Source organism: Anabrus simplex, chromosome 5 (assembly GCF_040414725.1).
Source record: "Anabrus simplex isolate iqAnaSimp1 chromosome 5, ASM4041472v1, whole genome shotgun sequence".
Classification (NCBI taxonomy): Eukaryota; Metazoa; Arthropoda; class Insecta; order Orthoptera; family Tettigoniidae; genus Anabrus; species Anabrus simplex.
The window spans coordinates 280466678-280492512 of NC_090269.1; the positions used below are offsets into that span (position 1 = coordinate 280466678).

Here is a 25835-nt window from a genome sequence, read left to right on the forward strand (position 1 = left end):
TGATATGTCTCCTCACCTCATGGATGTACGGCTTCCGTGCTGTCATGGAACTTCTCGAGGATGTCCGTCATGTGCTGTCTAGGGATCACCACTACTGCAGACGTGCCAGAGAGGTGCGACCTGTACATCAAGAGTCCTCTGTCAATCCAGAAATTCTTGTAGCACATCTTGAATTCCCTTGGGACAAGTCAACTATCGGTATTTTGTCTCCTAATCCACTGCGTCATAGTCCTACAAGGCTTGTCTTGTTCCTGCCACTTTTCGATCACTTCCAGATCAAGTTCCTTCTTGATGGTCATCAGGACAGATTCCTTAGGCTCACTCTCGAATTTTTGTGGGAACTGCCTGTTGACAACGGTGCTTCTAGCTTCAGGTTCCATTGCCGGGTGCCTGGATAAGCTGTCTGCTCCTATGTTCATCGGTCCTGGGACGTGACACACATCAAAATCAAATTCTGCGATTAACAGGGCCCTTCACATCAATTTAGATTTTGAGCCCGAGACCGATTTCAACCATTTGAGAGCTGCGTTATCGGTGTGGAGCTGGAACTTCCTTCCCTCCAAGTAGCCTCTGAATTTTCCCATGGCTCACACCACGGCTAAGGCTTCCTTCTCGGCAGTGCAGTAGCGATGTTCGGTGGGAGATAGTTTCCTGCTGGCATACTCGATGATGTCCCTTCTGCCGTCACTCCTCTCCTGGAATAACACTGCTCCTAAGCCAGAGTTGCTGGCATCCGTCTGCAGGCACATCTTCCGTTGAGGGTTGAGATGGGCTAGACTGGGAGCGTTGCATATAGCAGCCTTAATGCCTTGGAATTCTGCTTCTTCCGTGCTGGTCCATTGGAATGGGCGGTTGTTATGGAGTAGATCGGTGAGTGGTATAGCCTTCTCTTCAAAGTGTGGCATGAAGCTGCTATATCATCCACACAAGCCAAGGAATTGATGTAATTGTTGCTTGGTCCGCGAGCGTTCAGCTTCTTCGATAACTCGATTCTTCTCTGGTTACCTTTCTAAGCCTTCAGAGGTTAGGACATGGCCAAGATATTCTACACGGGACTGGGCGAAGTGGCACTTCTCCAGTTGGCAAGTCAGTCCATGAATCTTCAGTTGTTCCAGCACTCTCCTCAGATGTACAAGGTGTTCTTGAAAATTCTTGCTGTGAATTAAAATGTCATCGAGGTCGAGATACACTTGACAAAAATCTCCAACATATCCTGATAATACCATATCCATCAGTCGAATGAAGGTGGCAGGAGCATTCTTCAATCCAAAGGGCATTACTGCAAACTGATAGAATCCTCTTGGTGTCATGAATGCAGTCAGTGGTTTAGAACTTTCCTCGACCTCCACTTGCCAGTATCCGGAGTAGAGATCCAGCGTGCTGACAATCTTAGACCCACTTACTTGTTTCAGCAAGTTTTTCAGGTCAGGCATGGGGTAGGCATCACTAATTCTTCTCGTTCAACCTGTGGATAGTCGATTTATTATTTTTTTATTTCTTTTTTAAATACCATGTGTTTGAGGCATCAACCTATGAAGATCTTTTGCCCCTACTTGCACCATGTGTGAGGAACCTGCATGTATTATGTAAATGGCGGAAGTGTAAAGTGTTGAATGTTAGGAAAGGAACGTTATGAACGACACAAACACCCAATCCCTAGGCCAGGAATATTAATCATTTACAATTAAAAATTCCAGACCCGGCTGGGAATCGAACCCGAGACCCTCGGGTGACAGGCGGACACGTTGCCCCCTACACCGCGGGATCGCACGTACAGGGTCAATACTCCCCATTCTTCTTCTTCGGTAGGACGATAGGTGAAGCCCAACAGGATGTAGACGGCTCAATGAGACCTTGCCCTTCCATCTCTTGAATCTTCTGGTTGACGAAGTTGCGCTTATTCTTGTTGATTGGATATGGAAGTTGCTTGATGGGTGAGGAAGTGCTGCATTCAGTGGTGTGTGTTACCATGGTAGTCCTGGATATGGAAGTTGCTTGATGGGTGAGGAAGTGCTGCATTCAGTGGTGTGTGTTACCATGGTAGTCCATCCTATTTTATTGGTAATGACTTCTGGAAAGTCCTTTAAGGTGTGTCTCAGCTCCTCTTCTTCACTCGGTCGAAGATGTATTGACAGGATATCTCCCAGGTTTACATCAATTTCCGTACCCTTGTGAGTCCGGAGATTTCCATCGTGCCAGGCAACCCTCAGACGTCTGTCTTTTCCAAAAAAGACTACATGAGCTGTATAGTCTAGGATCACCTTGTATTCCACCAGAAAGTCATGACCTAATATGAAGTCAGGTATCAGGTTCTGAATCACTGCAACGTAAATTACAATAGGCATGTTCATGCATTTAGCGGTTATGTTAGCCTTTTCTTGGGTGGAATAGGTTACCCCGTCCGCTGCTCCCACTACCCTTCCGAGGTGGTGAGGCTTGATAGGCGGTAGTAATCCCGTTGACAAATGAGTGGCTTGCTTGGCTGTCGAGTATGGCTGAAAAATTCTCGTTGCCAATCCTTAAGATGATAGCTGGGCGGGGTAGGCCTATTCTACTTACCAATCCCTCTCCTACTTAATAATGTTACTTGTTTTACGTCCCACTAACTACTTTTACGGTCTTCGGAGACGCCGAGGTGCCGGAATTTAGTCCTGCAGGAGTTCTTTTACATGCCAGTAAATCTACTGACACGAGGCTGTCGTATTTGAGCACCTTCAAATACCACCGGACTGAGCCAGGATCGAACCTGCCAAGTTGGGGTTAGAAGGCCAGTGCCTTAACCGTCTGAGCCACTCAGCCCGGCTCCTCTCCTACTTGACCAGGGTTGTTTATCTGTCAGGTCTTGAGGTGCATTCCTGTTCCCGGTCCCATCCCCCCCTCAATTTGGAATGGGCCGGACCTAGTTTTCCGACGTCAAGGCTGGGCATTTGTTCTTCGGGTGTCCCGCTCTTCCACACTGGTAGCACCAGCTGGGCGATGATTCGGTGTAGATCGTCAAAGGATCTGGGTTGTGATACTTTCACAAGGGGCCGAATCTTATCGTAGACTAGCTCTGTGATATCTGGTAAGATCGCGTTTTCGCTTCTTTCTGGGTGCAGACGCTTGAAGAGTTGGTACTTCTGCAGGATGAAGGTGCTAGCTCTCATGCCAGTGGGTTGTTCCTCAGTCAGTAGTTTCTTTTTCACTGAGCTCTTCACCTCTTCAGAATTAAACCTAGCGAAGAATTCCCTCTTGAAGTCCATCCAGTTTAGATTTAATCCCTCCAAGTTGTTCCACCAAGTAGCGGCTTGCCTCTTTAATCGCTGTGTGATGAGTTGCACAAAGATGTCCTCTGGTAAATTAGTCCTTCCTAATAGGTGGACCGATCCCTTGACAAAGCTAGTCGGTCCAGCTAGTCCATTCCAGTCGCCCATGAAATTCCGGAAGGCTCTCTATAATCACCTTCGGGTCTAAATGTCCTGTATTGCCGGTTAGGTTTAAGGAGGTTAGAGGTGTGGCGGTATGTCCTGTTTGACTCAATCTGTTCTACTGCATGAAGGATGCTTTCCCTTATATTCTGCTCATCTCCTTTGATTGTCAAAATCTGGTTTTATATCCTTCCTTCAACAGCAGAAATACGGCTCCCAAGATTTCCCTCAACGGGAGATATACGGCTTTCAAAGTTTCCCTCGATATTAGAAATCCTCCCCTCAACCTGTTGTTTTATGCCAGAAACCTGCATTTCTCCCCCCTCCTTGAGGTCCAAGATATCCCCTATATATTATAGCATAGTTCAATACGGGTCTAATAATGAGATTAGTTACATGTAATATGATAGCCAACCAGGCAAAAACTAAGACAAACAGGTTAAAGTCAGTAAAAGATATTTGGTTTTTGAAAGAATGTTTAAGGTGCGGTGTAATACCAAAATTCTTAAGGTCTACCCAAAGAAAGAACGTACCAAGTTCAAAATCTCTTGACACCCAAAACAGAGTAAACAAAATATGGCTAAAAAACGAATTAAAGTTACTGTACAGAAGAAAATCGCTACTAAACTTACAGCTCTACAAAGCACACTTAAGTATATCCCATTTTACATCGCCTTTAGACTGGAGCTCCATTCAACGACATACTATTGAAAAACTCTCCAGGCATGGACGCAAGAGATCCAGACTAGCTCTAAGTACAACATTGATTCGATGGCTAAGATCTATGGGTTATGAGTTCCGTAAGAGAAAAATGCTCTGGTCATTTAATGGCAGATTCTAACCAACGTTGGAAGACTTCTCTTACCCGTTACCAGTTAGATACCATATCCATATTAGTCATTAGAGAAATCGTTGTAGACTTAAGATTAGTACGGTCTTACATCTAACACTTATTCTAGGAAGACATAGAAAGAGTAATGAGGTTCTAATATCCCACATTTATTAAATTATTAAGTCAGACAATAAAGGAAAATTCATCTTAAATTTAATCAAATGAATATTTCTTGAAGTAAATAACTCTGTATTATTCTTAAAGTCTGTGTTCATCACCAATGTTCCAGAAAGTCATGTCATCTAACCTCTACTGAATCATTAATTCACAGTACAGTGTCGTGACCTCGTTATATCAAAGGTAAGAATGGTTGAACCTACGAAGTTATCGTAATATAAACGCATTCTAGGGCTCCATCACTCCATTTTATAAGTCCTTTGGTCCCTCAAAACTGTAGAATATTAGAAGCAAAGTATTGTACAACATTAGGGAATTATTTATAAAATTAATGGTTTCATTCGTATGCAATTCACCTAATAAGTTTGGTAATATTGAATTAAATTAATATAAATGAAATTAAAACATTCGAGTGAATGGTATTGACAAGAAATGAACATTAAAATCAATAACTTTGAAAGTGTTGGATGCATCCATTAAAATAAGAAATAAAGAATTATATCAGTTACTATTTACAATGTCTCCGATTAAACTTTCTTGAGAAAAATAAAGAACGCATTTGGAATCGTCAAGTAAGTATTCAGATAAGGATTGGAGTCTTATGTTGCCTTGATATCGGTTATTCTTCGAATAAATGTGAAATTCAGTTCATTAATACCTACTCCCTACTCATTAAAATGATACATGTTATTTAAGTTACACTAAATGTTTGTATCCATACAGGTTAAAATTCTCAATGAAAATCATCACAATACTTCTCATGACCTGGATTGACTAGTACACTCTCATATGCTTTGCCGTTTAAATATTCATATTCATATGCTCAATTGCCTCTTAGTCACTCATATTTCCTTGTGTTAACCGTAAGTTAAGCTATGTCCACTGGAAGTCGTAATCACCCTCAAAATAATGTTATCGTAAGATTTAAATTATAGACTTAAGATAATATGACCTTAATTCAGGGATAAATATTAATTTAAGTGCGTATTTGGTTGTAAGAAACGTCATCACACATATCCTACTAAGTTATTATCAAACATACTACCAGTGGAAAATCTAGTTGGTTGGAAGACACTATCTTCGACTAAAAATCCTTGTGTGAATATATATGTCACCAGTGATCTGTCTAGTAGCTTGAATATTATACGAAATGAGGTTATAAACTGTGAGAGTTGTCAAAATTATCCGAAATAATTCAGTGAAGGCCTAAGTACAACCATGTCTACCTGCATGATTATTCAGATGATCTCAACATGGATAATAGCGCTGCGTCTAGATCGTATCCTAAACTACGTGATTCTGCATAAGATTAAGAACTACCGCTTGGAATTGGCAAAGATTCAATGACAGTCTCAGAAAACATCACTTGAAAATCACTTCATCTCACCTGTGACAACTATGACTATTCACTCGAAGAAAAATAAATAAATATGACCATCATAAGTCACTATCATCCTTATACCATTTCTATATTATGTCAATTATCACTCTTACTTCACGTATAATAAATCTCTCACTATATTATATGCATATCAATTCATTAGACTGCACGCAAAATGTGCCACGACATTCTTAAAATATCACCTTACTTCCTACCGTCATAGTGTCAAATTTAACATTATAACTCTGAACAGTACAATGCCTTATTCCTTCATAAACACTTCCTATATACGATCTCGTACCATGTGACCTTAATTATATTAGTAAACACTCGTATTAATACCAACTTCACACTTTACTCTTCACTGGTAATAATAATAACACTAATCATTTACTCTCACATCATTGGAAACATTATGATCGGAATATCACTTGGTGACCACGCCTACTAATGGATCTGACGTTACACATAGATGATTACCTATTTCCTACAACCTCATCTAGACGTTTGTCTACGCACTGTCTTCGCACGGAAGTACACATATCAACATTTAATTATAAAAAGGTAATGTTCTCTTACTTACGAAAACGACTCAGATAATGGACTTAGCTTGTCTTAAGGTGGTCTCGATGTCTTCTCATCTCCGGTCATCTGAGATTAGGATCTCGTCATCTGGTTCCTTCACAAGTGATCGGGTTCATCGTAGCTCCTCATAGCTGATTACTGATCATCTGGGCTGATCAACATCGTATTGCCTCATCAAGGTCCAAGTAGCGTTGCCTTGCTTCTTTACAGATTCATAGTGGAGTCTCGTATGTATGGAACAGAGCAACAACAAAATATGTGATTCATTGCAGTCATTCTTCAGTTAATATATCTCTTGGGAAGCTTAAATTGTGTAGGTTCTGTTATGGTACAGTTTAGTTCAATATGACAGCTTCAAATCGGCTAGGATAATTGCTAAGTGTTTATTCTGTTTGGAAAATGAAGTTCGCTCCTCTATGTTTTTGTTAGTGCAAGTGCACTTGACAGCTGATCAGTACGTATGCTTTTTAGTATTGAGCGGTATCCGATAAATTTATATATGCTCTGCATCAATTCGTGACGTATCTCTATTATAATCTGGATAATCTCCTTTTTATTGTATTTTAAATTTCGCGCAGCGATTAGATCTTGACAATAGATGTTATGCGTATAGCCGCGAATTATATTTTCTTCTAAATTACGTTGTTTGCTTCAGATAAGTAGATTCTTTCAATCTAGTTCGATGGCTTCTTGCTGCTTCAAGGTCTGATTGTGTAATGAATGATGAGAATTTTTATTTTATTTTATAATAGGTTTAAATAATGTCCATTTGTCATTCTTTCCCTGCGCCTTCTAGACATGGTTCTTTCCGTAACCAACCGATGAAAATAACTACATTTCCGTCCGTATTGACGTTAAATGCATTCACATTAACATCTTAATCGCTGGGACTCCATATTTGTTCCCACCAGCTCGCATAAAGAACTGTGAAACGGCACAATACTCAACAAAGGAACTAAGTTCAATTGGCCTAACCCGTACAAAATGGAAGAATTGACTATCACAATAGCGGAATCTGAAGCAAATATAGGGAAACTGCCGGCAGAAATACAAAATGACATTAAATATGAAGTAAAAAAGAAACTCCCAAGTTTAGTAAAAGAAATGAAAACTAATTCCGACCAGACCCTCCTAAAACAAATAAAAGATTTAAAGACAAAAATAAAAGATAACGACATTATCGTGACTAAGGCAGATAAAGGCGAAACAATAGTCCTAGTAAATAAAAGTGACTACATCAAAAAAACCGAAGAATTCTTTTCTAATGAATCTTACACTATAGTAAATAAAGGCCCGGTCTCTAGAATTCAAAGGAATCTAAAAACAATCCTTAAAAATTCAATTTGTTTATTTAACGAGCAAGAACAACAAAAAATGGTCAACATGAACCCATCATTACCCAAGGCAAAAGCACTACCTAAAGTACACAGAAACAATACACCCATTCGACCAATTATAAACAGCAGAAATAGCCCAACATATAAAATATCAAAATTTATACATCAGTTCCTCAAAAAGCATTATAAGTTCCAGAGTAACTCCTCAATTAAAAACTCAATTGAATTTTGCAAAAGATTAAAAAACTTCAACTTACAACCCCACCATAGAATGAGCTCGTTTGACATTTCCAATATGTATTCAAATATCCCCATTAAAGAAACGATCGAAATTATTAACTCAAACCTTTCCAAATATAGCAACTTAAGTAAGCTAGAAGTAGATGTTATTACACTACTTAAATTCGTACTATATAACAACTTTTTCACCTTTAACAATAAAATTTACCACCAATTAAGTTTAGCCATGGGTGACCCCAGCTCAGGAATATTAGCAGATATTTATATGGATAACATAGAACATAGCATAATGAAACCAAACATAAAAGGAATCTGTCTTTGGCTGAGATTTGTTGACGATACATTTGTAATAATAGACAACCGAAAAAATAACAGCGAAAAAATCCTTGAATTTTTAAACAACATTGATAGATACGTAAAATTTACCAAAGAAGACAAAAAAACAACTCACTGAATTATCTAGATGTTACTGTAACACACTTAAAATCCAAATTTGATTATCAGATATACAGAAAACCAACACACACGCCAATAACAATAAGAAATGACTCACTCCACCCCAAATCCCACAAACAAGCAACCTTTTTCAGTATGGTCTACAGAGCCTACAAAATACCCTTATCACCTGCGAATTTTACAAAAGAAATGAATTTTATAAAAGAACTAGCACTAGCCAATGGATATAAAGCAGACATAGTAAATCGAATCATCAACAAAGTAAAGCTCAAAATAGCCACAAACCTCACACCGGAAAAGACTAAAAAATCCAAATACGCAACCTTCACTTACACCAGTTCAAAGATTCACCAAATAGCAAACCCACTCAAAAAACGGGATATGCAAATAGCCTTTAAAACATATAACACTAACAAAAACTTATTTTTTAACCATAACACAGTAAATGCCTACAATAACAAATTTCAAGGCTCCGGAATATACAGACTAACATGCGCACAGTGTAAATCTTCATATGTTGGCCAAACTGGACGCAGTTTCCTAACCAGATACATGGAACACTTTAACGCCTTAAAACACAATAAATACTCCGCAATGAGTAATCATATGAAAGAAACCGGCCATCATTACACCTCAGTAGACAAAGACCTTACAATAATCAAAAGAATCGAAAAGGGGAAGCTAATGACAGAATTCGAAAACATATATATTTATTTGGATCAATACTTTAATAAAGGAAAAAACTTTAATGACGCGGTCGAAATAAAAAGTCTGTTAATAGAGCAGTTGCCAACATTATTACGAAATCTCAAATCAGATGAAAGCAAATTCTTTAAAATATTCAATCTAAATACACTCACAACTGAAACCATTTCGGCAACGCAAAAAAGTCCCCCTCCACATAACACACCAAAGCTTAACGCCCCGCCTGCAGGATCGTCCTCTACCCCCACCTCGACAACAGATAAGAATTCCCTACCACATAGCACATCAATAGCAAACGCCGCGCCCAACATCTCTTCCCCTCAACCCCCTACCTGCCCTTCACAACAGCTCTTTCATACGTACAACACAAGGAGTAGAGCCACAACAGACAATAGTCACAGTAACGCAGTAAGGTCCACAAGATTCTGTAGAAACAGACAAAGGGGTAAGTGATAATGCAACATCAACATTCACATTACAAGCACAACACACACACAATATTACTTAAGTTCATTTCCATTTGTTCCAGATGCTTCTTCCATTCTATAAATCGAAAGAAACATAATCAGATACTCAAAATTTGGATTGAAGCCCCTTTTAACCATAACTTACATCAAAACAATCAACTTCCAACGGAGAGTCTGGTCGCTACAAACAAGAATTAAATATGTCAATACTTCCTTTGATCAAATTGCCAAACTGCAGCAGCAAGCCTCATCAAATCTAGAAGCCATTTTCCAACAAACCCAAGACTTCAATTCTAGATTATCATCATGACTAATCACGCATAATGCAAAATTACAGTCTTTTTAAATAACATTATTTAGAGAGCACAATTCTTAACTAAAATTCTCAATACTGAAATGTTACTGTATTCTAGAAACCAATGCACTTCAGAAACTATGGCTCCTATATATTAACATCCAATATTTATATTTATGACTCAAATTTTAATGCCAAATTATAGTTGAATCAATTTTATTTTAACATTGCAAACAATTTTTAGCCAAATTTTCAAATTGTAAAAACTGTATTTTGGACGTCAATGTGTTTTAGAATTAAAGTTACTCCATTTTAACATTGCAAATCATATTGTCATAATTTTTAATGTGTATATTATTCTTGTGTTTTAAATATTGTTATCACTGAAATTAGATTTACATTCAATGTAATGAAATTTGTAACAACAATCCAAATATGACAAACCTTGAGGCAATTGTATAGGTTGATGATGATTGTGAATAAAAGCGAAACATGTCCTGGTAAATTAGTGTTGTAACATTACAACTTAGCAACACAAACTGTAATTTGTATTGAAAAGGTGGATCAAAACACCAACAAATTGTTAGTATATCATAGCATAGTTCAATACGGGTCTAATAATGAGATTAGTTACATGTAAAGATCTGTCGCTCCTGTTTGGCATGATGAGCTTCTAGAAGGCAACTTGGATAAATGATTTTGTGCATAAGCTTAGGCCTTCAGAGATATAAATTGCTGGATGAAGCACTGTTTCATGTAGTTTTCTGACCAATGGGGGACAGTTTGTTTTAATTTAAGATTTGATCCAGTACGAATGAAGTTTTTGAGTCTTCAGGATTAGGCTCATTGGTGTCCATTATTGTTTTTAAATTTGTTTGATACTGTTTGCTGAACTTGTCCATCTTTGCTTTCTCTATTTCTAAATCAGCTTACATCTTCTTTATTTTCTGACTGGTGCGCCACAATTTCAGACTCAGATGATTTTGTCTTTTTCAGCTTCAAATCTTTTATTGGTTGTGTGTACACCAATAGACTCACTGGCACTGTCTGCTAGATGACCAGCATATACATTGTAAACAGCTGATTCATCATCAAAATTCTCGTCTCTCTTCATCTTCTTTCCAGTGTTTTGACTTTGTTGATATTTCTTTATTGGTCACCTTTGTAATTTTGATATTGACATCTTAATAATCTTTAAATACAGAAGGGTAGGCATTTGCAGTGAAGAGTTACAGGTTAAGTTAGCAGTAAAATTGAATGAAGCTGTACACACAAACTGGCTTTGATTGTGGGGCTATGTGAAGTGAATGGAGAAGGATAGATTACATAGAAGCATTCTGACTGGGCTAGGGTAAGAAAGGTAAAGTGAGCCCTATAATGGTTAAAACTCAGTTTTTAATACCTTAATGGAAACCTGCATTGCATAAGAAGCATATTGCATAAATATTTCATATTAGTGATTTTACATCCCACATACTATTTTCATGGATTTCAGGGTTTACAAAATGGGATTGTGGAGGAGCTTAGTTGATTTACAGAGGCTGGAAGGCATAATAGTCTACAATTAAGATTAATTTATATAAATACTGTATAATTGTAATAGTTTTCTGAATTTCAGGATGCTTTTCATATATGATGATTTCTTGATGATTATTGACCTTGCTTAAATTCTGTAACAATTTCCAGCTTTTTAAGTTTGGTTCTGTATCATATTTAGTGTCTACCGTGTGTCAGTTAATCCTACCAGTAGATCGTGGCAACTATCATATAAAACTACTAGCTTTCTGCCCAGTTACATAAAACTACTACCTTACTGTTATGCTACTTCAATCAATCAATCAATCAGTCAATCAATCAATCAATCAATCAATCAATCAGTCACTACTGATCTGCATTTAGGGCAGTCGCCTAGGTGGTAGATTCCCTATCTGTTGTTTCCCTACCCTTTTCTTAAATGATTGCGATGAAATTGGAAATTTATTGAATATCTCCCTTGGTAAATTATTCCAATCCCTAACTCCCCTTCCTATAAACTAATATTTGCCCTAATTTGTCCACTTGAATTCCAGCTCTATCTTCATATTATGATCTTTCCTACGTTTAAAGACACCACTCAAACTTATTCATCTACTGATGTCATTCCATGCCATCTCTCCACACTGACAGATCGGAACATACCACTTATTGCATAAAACTATTTTCATGTTTTTTACACTATTGAACTAACTACTAATAGTTACAATTCTTGTTTTATTTTCCACCTAATTCAGTACATAAAAATGCTTGTCTCTAGAAGGACATTTTATCACAATAGAAACATTAACAGGGACATGTTTCGCTCGTTATATCGAGCATCTTCAGCCATTTTAAACAATTATTTCAAAGTTGAGTCTTTACATTGAACCGTCTTATAATTAATTTGTTCATTAAAATTGTTTTACATCCATAAAATATTATGACTAAATAACACATAATTAAAAAGAATTAACAATTAAAATATATCTGTGATGGAGTAGACATTGATCACAAAATACTGATGTCCAAGTCATAGTAATGTTCTAAACAACTGTAAAATTTGGCTTTTTTTCCTGTAGGTTCCCAGTTTTTCTAACACTATTTAGTGTTAAGTTATTTTCTAAGTTAAATGTCCTGTTTGAAATTAGTGATGTTAGAAGATTAACTTGCAATGTTTTTCTCCTTTGTTGCATTTTCATTTTAGTTGAGAAATCACAACATTATTAAAAGATTGCGCATTGAAGGTTTGTGGTCTACTGGATACGTCATACTAGTTGTTTTCACCGATCTTCATCTGATTTGAGTCAGCCTATTTTTATGCTGATGTGTGTGTTATTGAAGCATGGTTAAAAGGGACACTAAATAATTGATACTTAGTTGTTCGTGTATTGATTTTACTGCAATATTTATGGATGTATGTATCTGTAACAAAAGAATATTATGAGTGTGTTGTTTGTAGTTGTTATTAGAAAATCTTGTGGTTGGAATCTCACTTACCCCTGTTTTTTGCACTTTAGTGCCTAGCTGTGCTTGTTGCAGTACTGAGACTATTTGTTATCGTGTTTATACTTCTTGTGTTATATGCATGGGACGGGTGTGGTGGAGAACGAGTAGGTGGGGTAGGGGAAGGAACTGTGGGCGGGGCGTTAGGCACTGGTGTGACATATGGAGGGCGAGTAGGGGACGTGGGGGAAGGGATTGTGGGCAGGATGTTGGATACTTACGTAGCTTGTGAAGGGAGGTCTCTATGTGTTTTCAAGGTGGGAGTTGTGTTTGTTAATGTGTTGGAGGTTTTATAATTGAATCCTTTGTAGTCTCCTTATTTCTCTGTTATAATATAGTGGATCTTTACCATTTCTTACCACCTTTAAAAATTACAAGATATTGTACCTTTAAAGGTACAAACCTCTTTTCACATTCCTCAACAATTGTTTTAAACCCATCCTAGTGTCTGTTTACATTTTTATTTACCGTTTTCCACCGATCATAGTTACATTTTAAAAACTCCCTCATGCTTGTTTTGTCAGCCATATGGTACTGCCTGATAGTCCTAATTTTAAGACCTTCCTTTCTGTCACATTTATTTTTAACTACGACAAAAACAGCTTGTTTGTGGTTGTTTGAATAAAAAAGCTAGATCTTCCACTTAATCTGTACATCGGTCTCAGTGAATTGGTGTAGACAATATACCGTTTATATGCATGTATAGGTACACACTCATATGCACCAGGATATCCAGCAGCCATGGGACCTGTTTTGGCCTTGAGATTTGTACCACTCAGTCAGTGTCACGTGAACTGTAAAAGAAGCAACACACATCTAATCTTAGATTAAAGCCTGCTAAGAATACAGAATGACAGTTAATAGATCTAAACGAGGGTTCATTTATGATTTATATACTGTACATAATCTGCCTTCAGAAGCTAGTGATGCATTGTCAAAGGAAGGATTGACAGTGTAATCAGGGAAGGCATTCGTCTTCTTATCTGTTTATCAGGATGTATAGTATAAAGATGGTTCCCGATGACCACTGACCCGTGAAGTGGAAGTCCGTACTTATTTAATCAGTCACATAGTGACACACCCTCCATCAACTTTACCTAGTTCATTTTGGAGAAAATGAAGGTAACATGCTGTCAATATGATCCAGTTAAGTGCTCGCCCCAGATTCCATAGCATGGTTTTGCATCTTACCATCTTTTTAGAGATGCCACCAGACATTTACTCCCCACTATACTTGAAATGTGGTCTCTCTAACCTAGTGGGGGATCTCCACACTCCAATAGAGCATATTGTGGCTATTAACAGTGAAGAGGACTGTTGATAAACAGGCTACGTCATTGGCCACATTGTGTAATGTCTATTGACAAAACGCTACTTGAGTGTTGGCAGTCATGATTGTGGAACTTCTGATGTAATTGATGTAATCTTCAAACGGGTGATGTTTGCTATGGAATATTTACATAACAAATGACTGGCGATTTTGATCTGTTGTTCAAGTGCTTGTGCACCATTATGATTGGTGTTCTAGACAGTGTCTAAAATAACCTCTTTTATGACTGGATGTTACAGGAGCATCTCTAACCTCATATGTCTTTCCAAGTGACCCAACTGCATGCATGTATTATCATTCAAGCATCCAAAACATATTGACCATCAATTGTTTTCTATCAGGAAATTGGCCATGATACTGATGTAACATCGGTAATGATTTCTGTCATGTTTCATTCTAAATGAATTAACTTGGTGCTTGGCAGTATTTTTAAAGCTCTGTCGGGCTGAGTGGCTTAGACAGTTGAAGTCCTGGCCTTCTGACCCCAACTTGGCAGGTTCGATCCTGGCTCTATCCGGTGGTATTTGAAGGTGCTCAAATACGTTGCCTTGTGTCGGTAGATTTACTGGCAGGTAAAAGAACTCCTGTGGGATGAAATTCCGACACCTTGGTGTCTCCGAAAACCATCAAAATGTAGTTAGTGGGACGTAAAACAATAACATTATTGTTGTTGTTGCTATTGTTATTATTATTTTATATATAGCTCCCTCTGTGGACCAGTGGTAGTGTTGGCCTCCAGATCCCAGATCGTGGGGTCAGACCCGGCTGAGGCTGAGGTAGTCAGATTTTTTAAGAGCAGGGAAGAAAGTCCATTTGACACTCCATGCCGTACGATGTTGTGGTGTGAATGATCTCTCCTCTGCCTATCTACGACACACTTTGTCTCCTGTGTTGGGTAGTGACCTAGGGCTTTCAAACAATGCCTCTTTCCTCTTTGTATGCTGTCTCCTCTTGTGTGTGGATAGTAGGAAATTTCTTTTTGTGTTTATTTCCTTGTACTTACTCATGAAAGTTGTTAATGCCATATATTAATTAGTTTAATCACTTCTACAGCAATATCGTCTTGAGAAAATTTCATTTGGTCCAGCCTACAAGCCAGATTTATTTACTTCATGTGGACCCATCTATGTGAAGAAGAGTGGTAAGAACTCTCCACCAAAGGAGGACATTGAGGAACTGGTTGTTTTGTGTGGTGGAAAAATAACATCAAGTATTCATTCTGCTGAAGTAGTTATTGGCCAAACATCTCACTCATGTAATGGTGTAGTGTGTGTCAGTGTCCAATGGATATTAGATTCTATTTCTAGAAATAAGCTTGAAGCTGTAGAAACATACACCATGCATACATCATCATCATCATGACACTGATTAATTCTGTATATACAGTAGTTGTGTTTGTCTGAACCATTGAAAATTTGTACATAGTAAATGTTTGACAATGAACCACTACTGTGATGTATAATGTGTGTATAATACAAAGGAGGGAATAAGGGGAAAGTAACAATTTACTACTACAAAATTTGGCATATTCACATGACATATATATACTGTTTTTAAATAATGAATAAATAGGATGACTGCTTATTGAAATAAATACAGTATTTTTACAATTTAGGTTCAGCACTCTTTGAAGTGAAAAGTAGATCATTCTTTTCATTTTTGTTAATATCCATCCTATATGATATGTACTTCATCACTCTAGTAATATTGAATGTATAGGACTATGACATTGTGCGCATAGACATTCTTTATCAAGAGCATATTTCATATTTTTATTCACTGGAAACAAAATAATATGGTAGTTTGTTTTTTCATCATCCTCTTTGATTGAAAAGTTCAAATGTGTAAATTTCCAATCAGTTCACCTTGTAAGGAACAGAATTCATTATCATCTTCCTTTCTTACTTGATTAACATCCTGCCATTTCAAATAATTTCACTGATTTATGCATGAATTCTGTCAATGAGTGATGCAATATATTTGCTTATTGGTAGCTTGGATGCTATGACTGTAAATAACAGATGATATCTATGATGTGTGAAATATATTTGAGTTTTATTTATTTACTTTGACTTTCCCCAACTGTAGATTGCCCCTGAGGTCAAAGTATACAATAAAACAAGATAGATTTTATTGTGAGTTGATTACATAAGGGTTGGTTTGTAAATTTGACTTATGTTGTTTCATTAAGAAGTTTGAGAGATACAGTTATTCAGGATTTGGATCGAAAATCAAGGTAGTCACTGCAACTTCTTTTACTGATGCCTGATCGAGGTTAAATGATTTGCAGAACTTCATGAAAAACAGAAGAATGGTTCCTCTAGCACCAAATATTAATCTAATGACTTCTGTTGGTATTCTTGTTGATAGAATGGGATGTTTGGTTCATATGATGTTTTATTTTCTTCATGTATCTCATTGGGTTGTTTTACAGATGTTTCAGACCTGATTGTCAGATCTGTTATAAAGCACTTTCGATGGTCTTTGAAAGCTGTCATGTCAATTCGATGGGTGCTGCCTGTAAGAGAGAGACCATGAACCTCCTCAAAGACTTTGAATCCAGAGTCACTTAACGCTTGAACAATGGCAGATAGTATTTTATGATGCCTTCTTTTCGTAGAGCTTCGACATGCGAGCAGTAACCAAGGTCTACCTCGTTGTGGCAGTGCCTTTGGTCTTGGAATCCAAGAATAATGGCCGAGAGGATTTGTCTTGCTGACCACACGGAACCTCATAATCTGCATGCCTTCAGGCTGAGCAGCGGTCGCTTGGTAGGTCATGGCCCTTCAGGGCTGTCACACCATGCGGTTTGGTTTGGTTTGTGGCAGTGCCTATAACGGATGCTGTCCATGGTCCTGCCTGGAATAGCTCATTCAGTCGCATTGCCTGTCATTTTCAAGGCATCACACCCTTCGCTATAAGATAATCCTTGAAGACGACTAACCCACTGATTGGCTGGAGGGTGTTCACTTTCTGTATGAGGTCACACCATTTACTAAATTCAATTTCTCTCAACTTAGTTCGTATTTTCCGGGGGTCTAAAAAAACCATCATTTTTTATTCAACACACTGTCATATGGTGTTAGATGAAACCTTTTCAAACAGCTGAGGCTTTATTCTTTTGGTTCGCTTGTATTTAGTATGTAAAGATCTCTGGTGCTAAAGAGTATTCCAAGGTCATTAACATGAATCGAATAGTCCTGGTTCCTTGTATTTCCTAGGATTGTCTGGCATATTAGTGGAAACTTGTAAGATTTCTTTCAATGTGCATCTGATCATTTTATCTGAATCTTCATGGAATTTGCTCAGAGGGAATAGTTTGGAACTGTTAAACAACACATGGACAAATTGAGGTATTGCTTGTTGTTTAAAGGGTCCTAGCATCTAGGACATCGGCCAGTTGATGTATTCAAAATACAGATTTTTTAAAATTAGTTTTCGAAAGAGCTGAGGATGACAGATCAATCATTGAAGTTAGAGAGTTGAATGTCATAGTACTCTCAAACATCACTCCCAAATATTTGATTGATTCTCCTGGAGAGATGCTCTAGACTACTGCTCCGTAAGTTGAAATATCTTCACCAATGTGTTTACCTTGAATAATCTTGATACCTACTGGCTTGGACAGATGAATATTCAAACCAGTCTCATTGAATCCTTGAACTGCCACTCATGCAAATTTGAGAGTATATTGTTTATCTTTGCTGATGATGAAGGTATTATCCGTGAAGCCTAAGCTTAAGGTCTGGTGTAACGGGAAATCCATATTCTGTTGCAACAGGTTCTTCGTGAATTTTTTTTTCAAAATATGGTCCGTTGCTAGATTGTATAATGCTGGAGATAAAGGAGATCCCTGCAAAATGCCTCTTTTAAGCATATTGGCTTGGTTTTGAGGTGGTTACATTCAATTTGAGTTTCATTTCTTTCTTGTAATGAGATAACCAGAGAAGAAAGCTTTGAGGGAGCAGCAAAATTTTTCAGTGTTCTTGTTGGTTGTACCTGGACAAGGTTTAATGATGATAATCTACTACTCATGATATCAGATACTAAAACACCTTTATTGCTCACATCGGCAAGCACACACCGCTACACAACCATTTTATTACATCAACAGAGAGCAACAGTTAGTCCCAATAGTGAAACAATCTGTGATTAAAAAAAGAAAAAACAAACAATAAAAACATGGTACCAACTTTGACATAATAAAAATATAGCATAATCTAAACTTAATATACAAACTACATTATATACACAAAATGTATCAAAACAATCCAGATACCAACAGTCCTTCTAAGATGTTTGTGGCCTGTGTTATTGAAGGCTTTATGAATGTCTATAAAATTTATAATAGCATTGCTGCTATTCTTCTTTGCACATTTTAATATCAACTGCAACATGGGTGTGTTCAGTATTGAGACAGGTGATTTTGTGAAACTTTTTTTTTAATTGTAACTTTCCTGTTGTAATAGCTCTACCATGTTTTCTATAAACTGATACATTTATCGCCATTGTCCACAAAATGCTATTAATGTATTTTCTTTAAGATTATATGTCCTTTCAAGTTATTATTCTATTGTTGCTAGTTGCATAAATGAATTATTTATTTTTTTAATTTTTTTATTTATCATCAGTTATAATTTTCCCAGAGAGTGTAATTATTTGTCTCAAAAATGTTATCTTAGAGTTCAAGTTGTTCGTGAATGTAGAGGACCATTAAAATGTAGGTTTTATGTATAAAAATTATGTGTAATTAGAAGTAAATCTTCAGTTTACAAACTGGAACACAAGAACAGTGGATGTCAGTTTAAATGAAATGTGTGTATAGTTTACAAAATAAGCTAAAAAAAAAAAAAAGTCAATCTGTAATGGAAGGTGTTGGTATGTAATATGTTAAGTAAGTCTAGAAAGTAACTAAATTTCAAAAATGTTCAAAGTCATAAATTTTATGTTAGAATTTTACTGCTTAATACTGTTTATTGAAATGTTGCTGCTATTTCTTTGTTCTACGTCTTTCCAATTCCCTGAGTGCAATTTTCTTTGTGCATGCTCTGTGTGCAAAGAACATTACATAGTTTATTCTGTATATGTAAACATCCGTTGAATAGATGAAGAGAGTTTTGGTAATCTCTTTCAGAGAAATGATTATTTTTACAAAATTTGTCATGAATTTTTATTAGGATGGGGTGGGGGGGAAGGTATGCGATTTTTGGTCGAAAATGCGATTTTGAAAACAGTGTTATTATTCAGTTAGATATATTGACAGTATATTCCCAAAGTTTCATGGCGCTACTCAGTCTACAAGTGTGTCAAAAAATAATATTTTGTTTCGTGGTGCATAAGGTCATGTCCCCTTCGTGGCAGTCATCATGACATAAACTGAACTATTTTGTCCGTTTGGATGGGCGAAAGTTGAGACAGGTCTTGCTGCACGATCAAGAAAGCTGTTACAACTTCTGCTGTATGGCCACGTGCGCACAGACCACTTTCGCTGTAAAGAAAGGTGCAAATTGTTGTTGTTGCTGGGTTATTATAAACACATTTCTAAAGTGAATTGAGTGAACTGAAAGGCAAGAAGCTTGAAGATGGTAAACCACTTGGTGGGTTACACAGGCTCACAGATAAAGAAATACACAGTTTGCAGGTTTTCTACGGCAAGGCCAGAAGAGAAAATGATGGAGATGTCAAAACTGTGCAAAAAGCAGTGTGGGCAATATTTTTCACAAGCTCTCTACTGATGAACATGCAGCATAAACTGGTGCAAATATATATACAAATACAGGTAGAAAGAAGATCATATAAACATAAACACAGTCTTCTCGAGGCTGTGATGAATACTATCAAGCCCACATTCTGGATTCTAGCACACCCCGACCTGTTACAAAAGTGCACTCATAGCAAAACTCAAAATGCAAATGAGAGTTACAACCAATTAATATGTAAAAGGTGTGCAAAAACGATATTCGCTGTTTCTGTTGTTGTTAAAATTGCTGCATATGACGCATGTTTAGTGTTCAATGATGGAAATAACAGAAGAATCAACGTCCTTGAAAGGCCTGATTTTGATGCTGGTGCTTACACGCAGACAGTGCTGAGAAAGGTAGACAACTGGCGCATTGCTGCTTGAGAACTATCAGGGGAAATGCTCGTCAAAGAATCCAGGCAAAAGAAACAGCTGAAAAGGAGAGGTTTAGAAAAGTCACAAGAAGAAGATGAATATGGTTATGGCCAGCATTAGTTGTTTGTTTTTCGTAAATCACATTTCAAATTTCCTTTCTTCATTTCCCGTAAATGACATATTTCAACATATACAGAGCATTTTCTCCTAAACTATCAGGACTATTCTTTTGAAATTTAGCACAGTTGTTTTAAATAACTAAGTCTACAATACTCTCCAACAGTTTCTTCCTAAATAAATTTTGAAACCAATTATGCATTTTTATATATACTTATAAAAAGGTAAAAAAAGGTTTCTGAAATTGAAAATTTAATTCCTTAAAAACAAAAATATTTAGACAAATTCTGTTCAACAGAATGTTTCAACTGGTTTCTTACAGTCTGTATACAAAAATTCAAGTTGATAACATTAGCCGTTTTTGTGTAAAGGTTCCTTACACCATGGCAGAATTTTCAAAATTTTACTTTTCATAATTTGAAGAAAATTAAATTTTTATATTTATCCCTCTGACACCTATTTATGTGTGTACAAAGTTTGGTAAAGCTAACCATAAAACGGCCTGAGTTATGATGAAAATACCATTATACTGCAATATCGCATACACACACACACACACACACACACACACCCCTCCCCCTTAATGCTTTTATGGGTGGAATACTCAAAGTAATGCTGTGTAAAACAAAACTAACTGCTTAGAACAATCCACATCTGATAACGTTGAAAGATATGAATTAAATGTCGCTATTATTCCTGTTAATGGAATGATATAATATAGTCATAAGTTGGTAAAACTATTGTTTGTAAATTGTTTTTGGTGTTCTAAAGTTATCAGCACTTCTATATCTTTCCACTGGCTTAAAATGTTAGCAAATCAGGAATTTTTGAAATGTAGAATGTATTCATAGAGGAGGCAGGGGACACGCCTCGCCCATCTCTGGAAGGCCCTTCAGCTCAAGGCAACGGCAGATATCTTGTTAATCATGTGATAATCTCAGAAAGCTAAACTCGAGGGGAAGGTTTCAAAATCCTTCCTTAATGTAGTCTTTCAATGTAAATTTTCAATCAGGTCTAAGACCTTAGTGTAACTTTAGGAAATAAAGGGTGTGAACCCTCTTGTATTCCCCTTCAACTTGGTATTGAGATGACTTCGATTTTGTAAACTTTAAAGTTGATGTCTTCCTTTTGTAATTTAAAATTTTCTGTTCATCTAGTTACCACCGTTGTATAGGCTTAGCCTCTGTAACTTTGGACCATAAGCCCACAACACTTCGGTTTACGGCTGACATATATTACCTTTTCTTTTTCTCCAAGGCCAAGTAGAATGGGCGCTAATTGCCTCTGTTAACTATTCTTATTTTCCCATTTAAATGTAATATAGACTGTCGAGTGAGTAAGACAGTGAGATCTGGTTGTACTTTTACCTAATTTAAAAGTTAAACTGTGCCTTTGAGTGGCTTGAACCTTGTAAATTTTGGAGCTCCTTCTTCTTACTTGTAATTGATTGGAGCAGTAGTGCTCTTAGTAATTGTGTAACGTTTGAGCTACCTAACTCATCTCTTTAGTGTACCTGATTTCAAATAATCATTGTTTCTAGAGCTGTAGATCTCTCCTTATCTCTGTCCAATTGTTATTGTTAACAAATTTTAAAATCTGAAAAGAAACAAAAAAAATCAAGGAAAGAAATAAATTTTCAAATTTTAGAGTTGTAAATTATTCTTTGATCTTTTTTCTGTCCACCCATTCATGCATGCACCTTCTTACACCTTTGTGTTCCACGATATCCCCAGAACAAGTGGTAGCAGAGCGTGGTTGAATGGGTCTGGACACAGCCCCTTTTGACGGCTGATCATAAAATTTGAAATTGAACTCTAAACATTTTTTGTTCCTTTTTTGGAATTGTCTAAATTTTTACACTTTTCCATCACAATGTCTGGTGTTAGGGAAGTCCTTGCACCGTGGTATCTGCACAAGGAGGAATTAATTTACGAACTTCTAATTAGAAAGGTCCAATCTGGTGATATGGTTGCGATTGATGCAGCTAAACTTAGTCTTTAGAGTTTTCCATCTGTATTCTGGTGTATGGGGACAAGGAAATTGATGAGGCTCTGTCCACCATCACTGCTAATATTACTGAGCTTGTCTCTGTTTCAAGTTTTTTTGAAGTAGGTGAACCTTCTGGAAATCAATTAAAGCATATTGAAGCTAGATTGTTCCATTTTTACAATAGGGCTAGGGACTATTGTCTCTGAAACTGAAGGACAGTTATGCTAGTATAGCTAATACTTTTGTCGAACAAAGTTTGGAGTTGTCAAATAAGGTTAATCAATTGTTGTCGGGAGCCGCTAGTGCTAAGCATGACTATCTTCAACCAGCAAACGTGCAAACCGATGAGAACCCTACTAAGTCTTCTGAGAATAGGGAATCTGCTGAGCAGCAACACATTTCTGCCCAATCTGAACAAGTTAATCATCCACAACAAATTGCGCCCTTCATCATCATTAATGCAGCTTTTGAACCCCCTCAACATTCAATGCCGTCTCTGATTATGTTGCTTAAGAGCATCTCAAAATTTTCTGTAAATTCTACTAACGAAGTGATCATCTTTCTGAGGTTTCTGGTGGAATTTCAGGATCGTGCTTTTAGTATTCTCTCTTTCTCATTCTCAAATTCTCCAAGTCATTTACGCATACTCTGTTGGTGTCCTCTCTGATAAAACTGTGAAAGCAGTAGCTGATAGAAGTTCTATAGAAGTCTTCCATGCCCATCTCTTAGCCACTTTCATCCTTCGTTAATACAAGAATACTATTTCAGAGTCTTAAGGCTAGACAAGAATTTAGCTGACTTTATTAAAGGTATAAAGTTTTATATAAGGGTGTTCACCCTTCATTACTCAGAAGGGCAGATTGTACATACCATTGTCAAAGGTATTTCTCCATCCTATAGATCTTATTTGTGTTTTGCTTCTCGACCTCAAACATCGGAACTTGAGGCTGTGGCAGTGTCAACAGAAGGAGTTAGGTACGCAGACACGTTAACAGTTGCTAGGGAGCTTCCTCCATCATCTAATAGTTCTCGGGGCCTCTGTTAGTCACCTCTTATACGACAGGAAGAGGATACCGTGGATGAATTCTACTGCCCGCACCCACAGGTGAATGTTGTTGATGTGGAAGGTACAGATTTACATCATGAACAAGTAACTATTCATACAAAAGGTTGGAAAAGAGGTGCCAAGCAGTATTATGAAGACTGATGGTGCGAGCTAAATTCTTCATGAAGAAATTTTATGAGAATCCATCAAATCAATGATGCATGATGAGAAGAGAAAGTGTGAGCTCATAAGTTGTTTACTATTGAGAAGTATAGGAACCACAGTGGCTCACTCCCCACAGGCAGCACTGGCGCTACATGAGAGTTGGTATCCATAGTTGTACATGCTCAGTAGTGTTGCTCTACAAAGGCAAGGATCAAAATTGCATAATGGATGTTTTAAATATTTCCCCATCAGCAGAGCCTATGTATAAAGATTCAATAGGGCACCAATCTTAATTAAATTGAGAGATAACTTCAGAGGAAATAAGAATAACTTTTTTTTTTTTTTTTTTTTTCTTGGAAAGAACTTGTGAATAAATAAGAGGAACAAAGGAGGGCACCATAGGCCTATAGGAATAAAGGAATAATGGATTCCTATATGTGCTAGAACAGCACTTATGTATAATATGTTCGTTTAGTGTTGACCGTCACTCATCAACAACAGATTTTCTGAAGTTACATATGTTGCAGTCTACCGAGCAATGTGGTCATGCAGTTTAACTCGGCATGGCTATGGAGGCAAGCTCTCCATTCAAGAGGAGAATGGGTTCAAACCCCACCATCAGCTGTCCTGAGAATGGTTGTCTGTGGTTTCCCATTTTTCACTTCCAGGCAAATGCCAGGACAGTTCCTATGCATAGGGCACAGCCGATTCCTTCCAACTCCTTACCCAATTTTATTCACCACGATTCATTTCATTTACATTAACTCCTCAACTGAGATTGGCATCCGGCTGTAAAACAACATGCCATATAAATTCATCTCGCCTCATCTCCAACCCCGCATCAAGAAGCGGGACTAAGAGGTAGACATACACATATTGCAATCTATTTGTATCCAAACAAAACTTGCCTGTTATCTGGTAGTAATTATTGTGAGTACAAATCAGAATTGCCATTGACATCATTCGTTAATATCTAATACGAAATTCTAAAAGAATGAAATGAGAACACTGGCTAAGACAGAAGAGACAAATAAAGCAGTGTCAGACTGCTTTATGAAAAACCTACAGAAAAAATACCTGCTGCAGCCCTAACGTTTATTAGGGACTTCATCAATAAAATGCAAGGTAACTAGAATAAAAGGTAGGCTACTCCGGCGGTTGAAGCTTCCATTGGCTGGAGCTCTATGACGTCACACGATATGAACGACAGCGAGTAAGGTACACAGTCGCAGTACAGCAAGCCTATAAGTTCTCGTGCCTGTGAAACATCTTCTCAATCTTTCATCAAATAATAGTCTGGTTTAGTCCGATTTGATAAGTAACGGCACTTCCAATAGATTTAAAAACGTGAAAATGCGTTAAATTTCGTCACATGCTGAGCAGGTAGAACATCAGCTATCAAATACATGACATATAATACGATAAGAAATAAAATATTGCCATGCAACTCAAAATAAATAACTTATTTCCTGATGAAGTAAATATTTATATCAAATGGCATAGGAAAATATACATCATATCGACATCTTTATGAAATTATATTAAATTATTAAAAAGTACGTGTCAGGAGACTTAATTACTTGATGAACCAGCCCAAACCTTAGCCTTCTTATTGGCATATTTTCTCAGTGCTAGTTCCTTACTCTTTGCATTAAAATGCCATATCCTAATAAATGTCCTGGTCCTTACGTAGAGACAAATTATTTTGTCATGGAATACTGGAAATTTTGACTTAATAATAGAAATAAGAGTTTTCATTACGTTTTTCATCTGGATAGTCTTACCGTGAAACACACCAAATGAAATTTTGTACTGGGCTATGTTTTTTAACCACTCATGACTGGGATGTGTGAGGTCCCCTTTTGTAATGACGGAGATACAGTACGACATTTTTGTCTCTTTCTTCGTATTTACTGTATATCGGATCACGGATACTGTATTATTTCACGAGCTTCGAAATATATTCAGAAATATAAGTTATTAGCTCATAATAATGTTAATGTTATTGGATTTTTCATCCCACTAACTATGTATTTGAGCACCTTCACTACCGGACTGAGACAGGATCGAACCTGCCAAGTTGGGCTAAGACGGCCAGCGCTCTACCATTTGGGTTGCTACTCGGCCCGGCTATTAGCACATAACAATAATTTTAAAAAATATGATTTTAATTC

General features: G+C 37.1%; 1 protein-coding gene across 4 annotated transcripts in view; it reads left to right on the top strand.

Moving 5' to 3' along the window:
• MCPH1 (Microcephalin) overlaps nucleotides 1–19189 on the top strand; it is a 130794-nt gene extending 111605 nt beyond the window's left edge. For all 4 annotated transcript variants that reach the window (XM_067147408.2, XM_067147411.2, XM_067147409.2 and 1 more), the window contains exon 6: nucleotides 15284–19189. In XM_067147408.2, coding sequence (XP_067003509.2) covers nucleotides 15284–15592 — 309 coding nt within the window. In that variant the 3' untranslated portion in view covers nucleotides 15593–19189. The remainder of the gene's footprint in view (nucleotides 1–15283) is intronic.
• Nucleotides 19190–25835: the final 6646 nt, after the last annotated feature.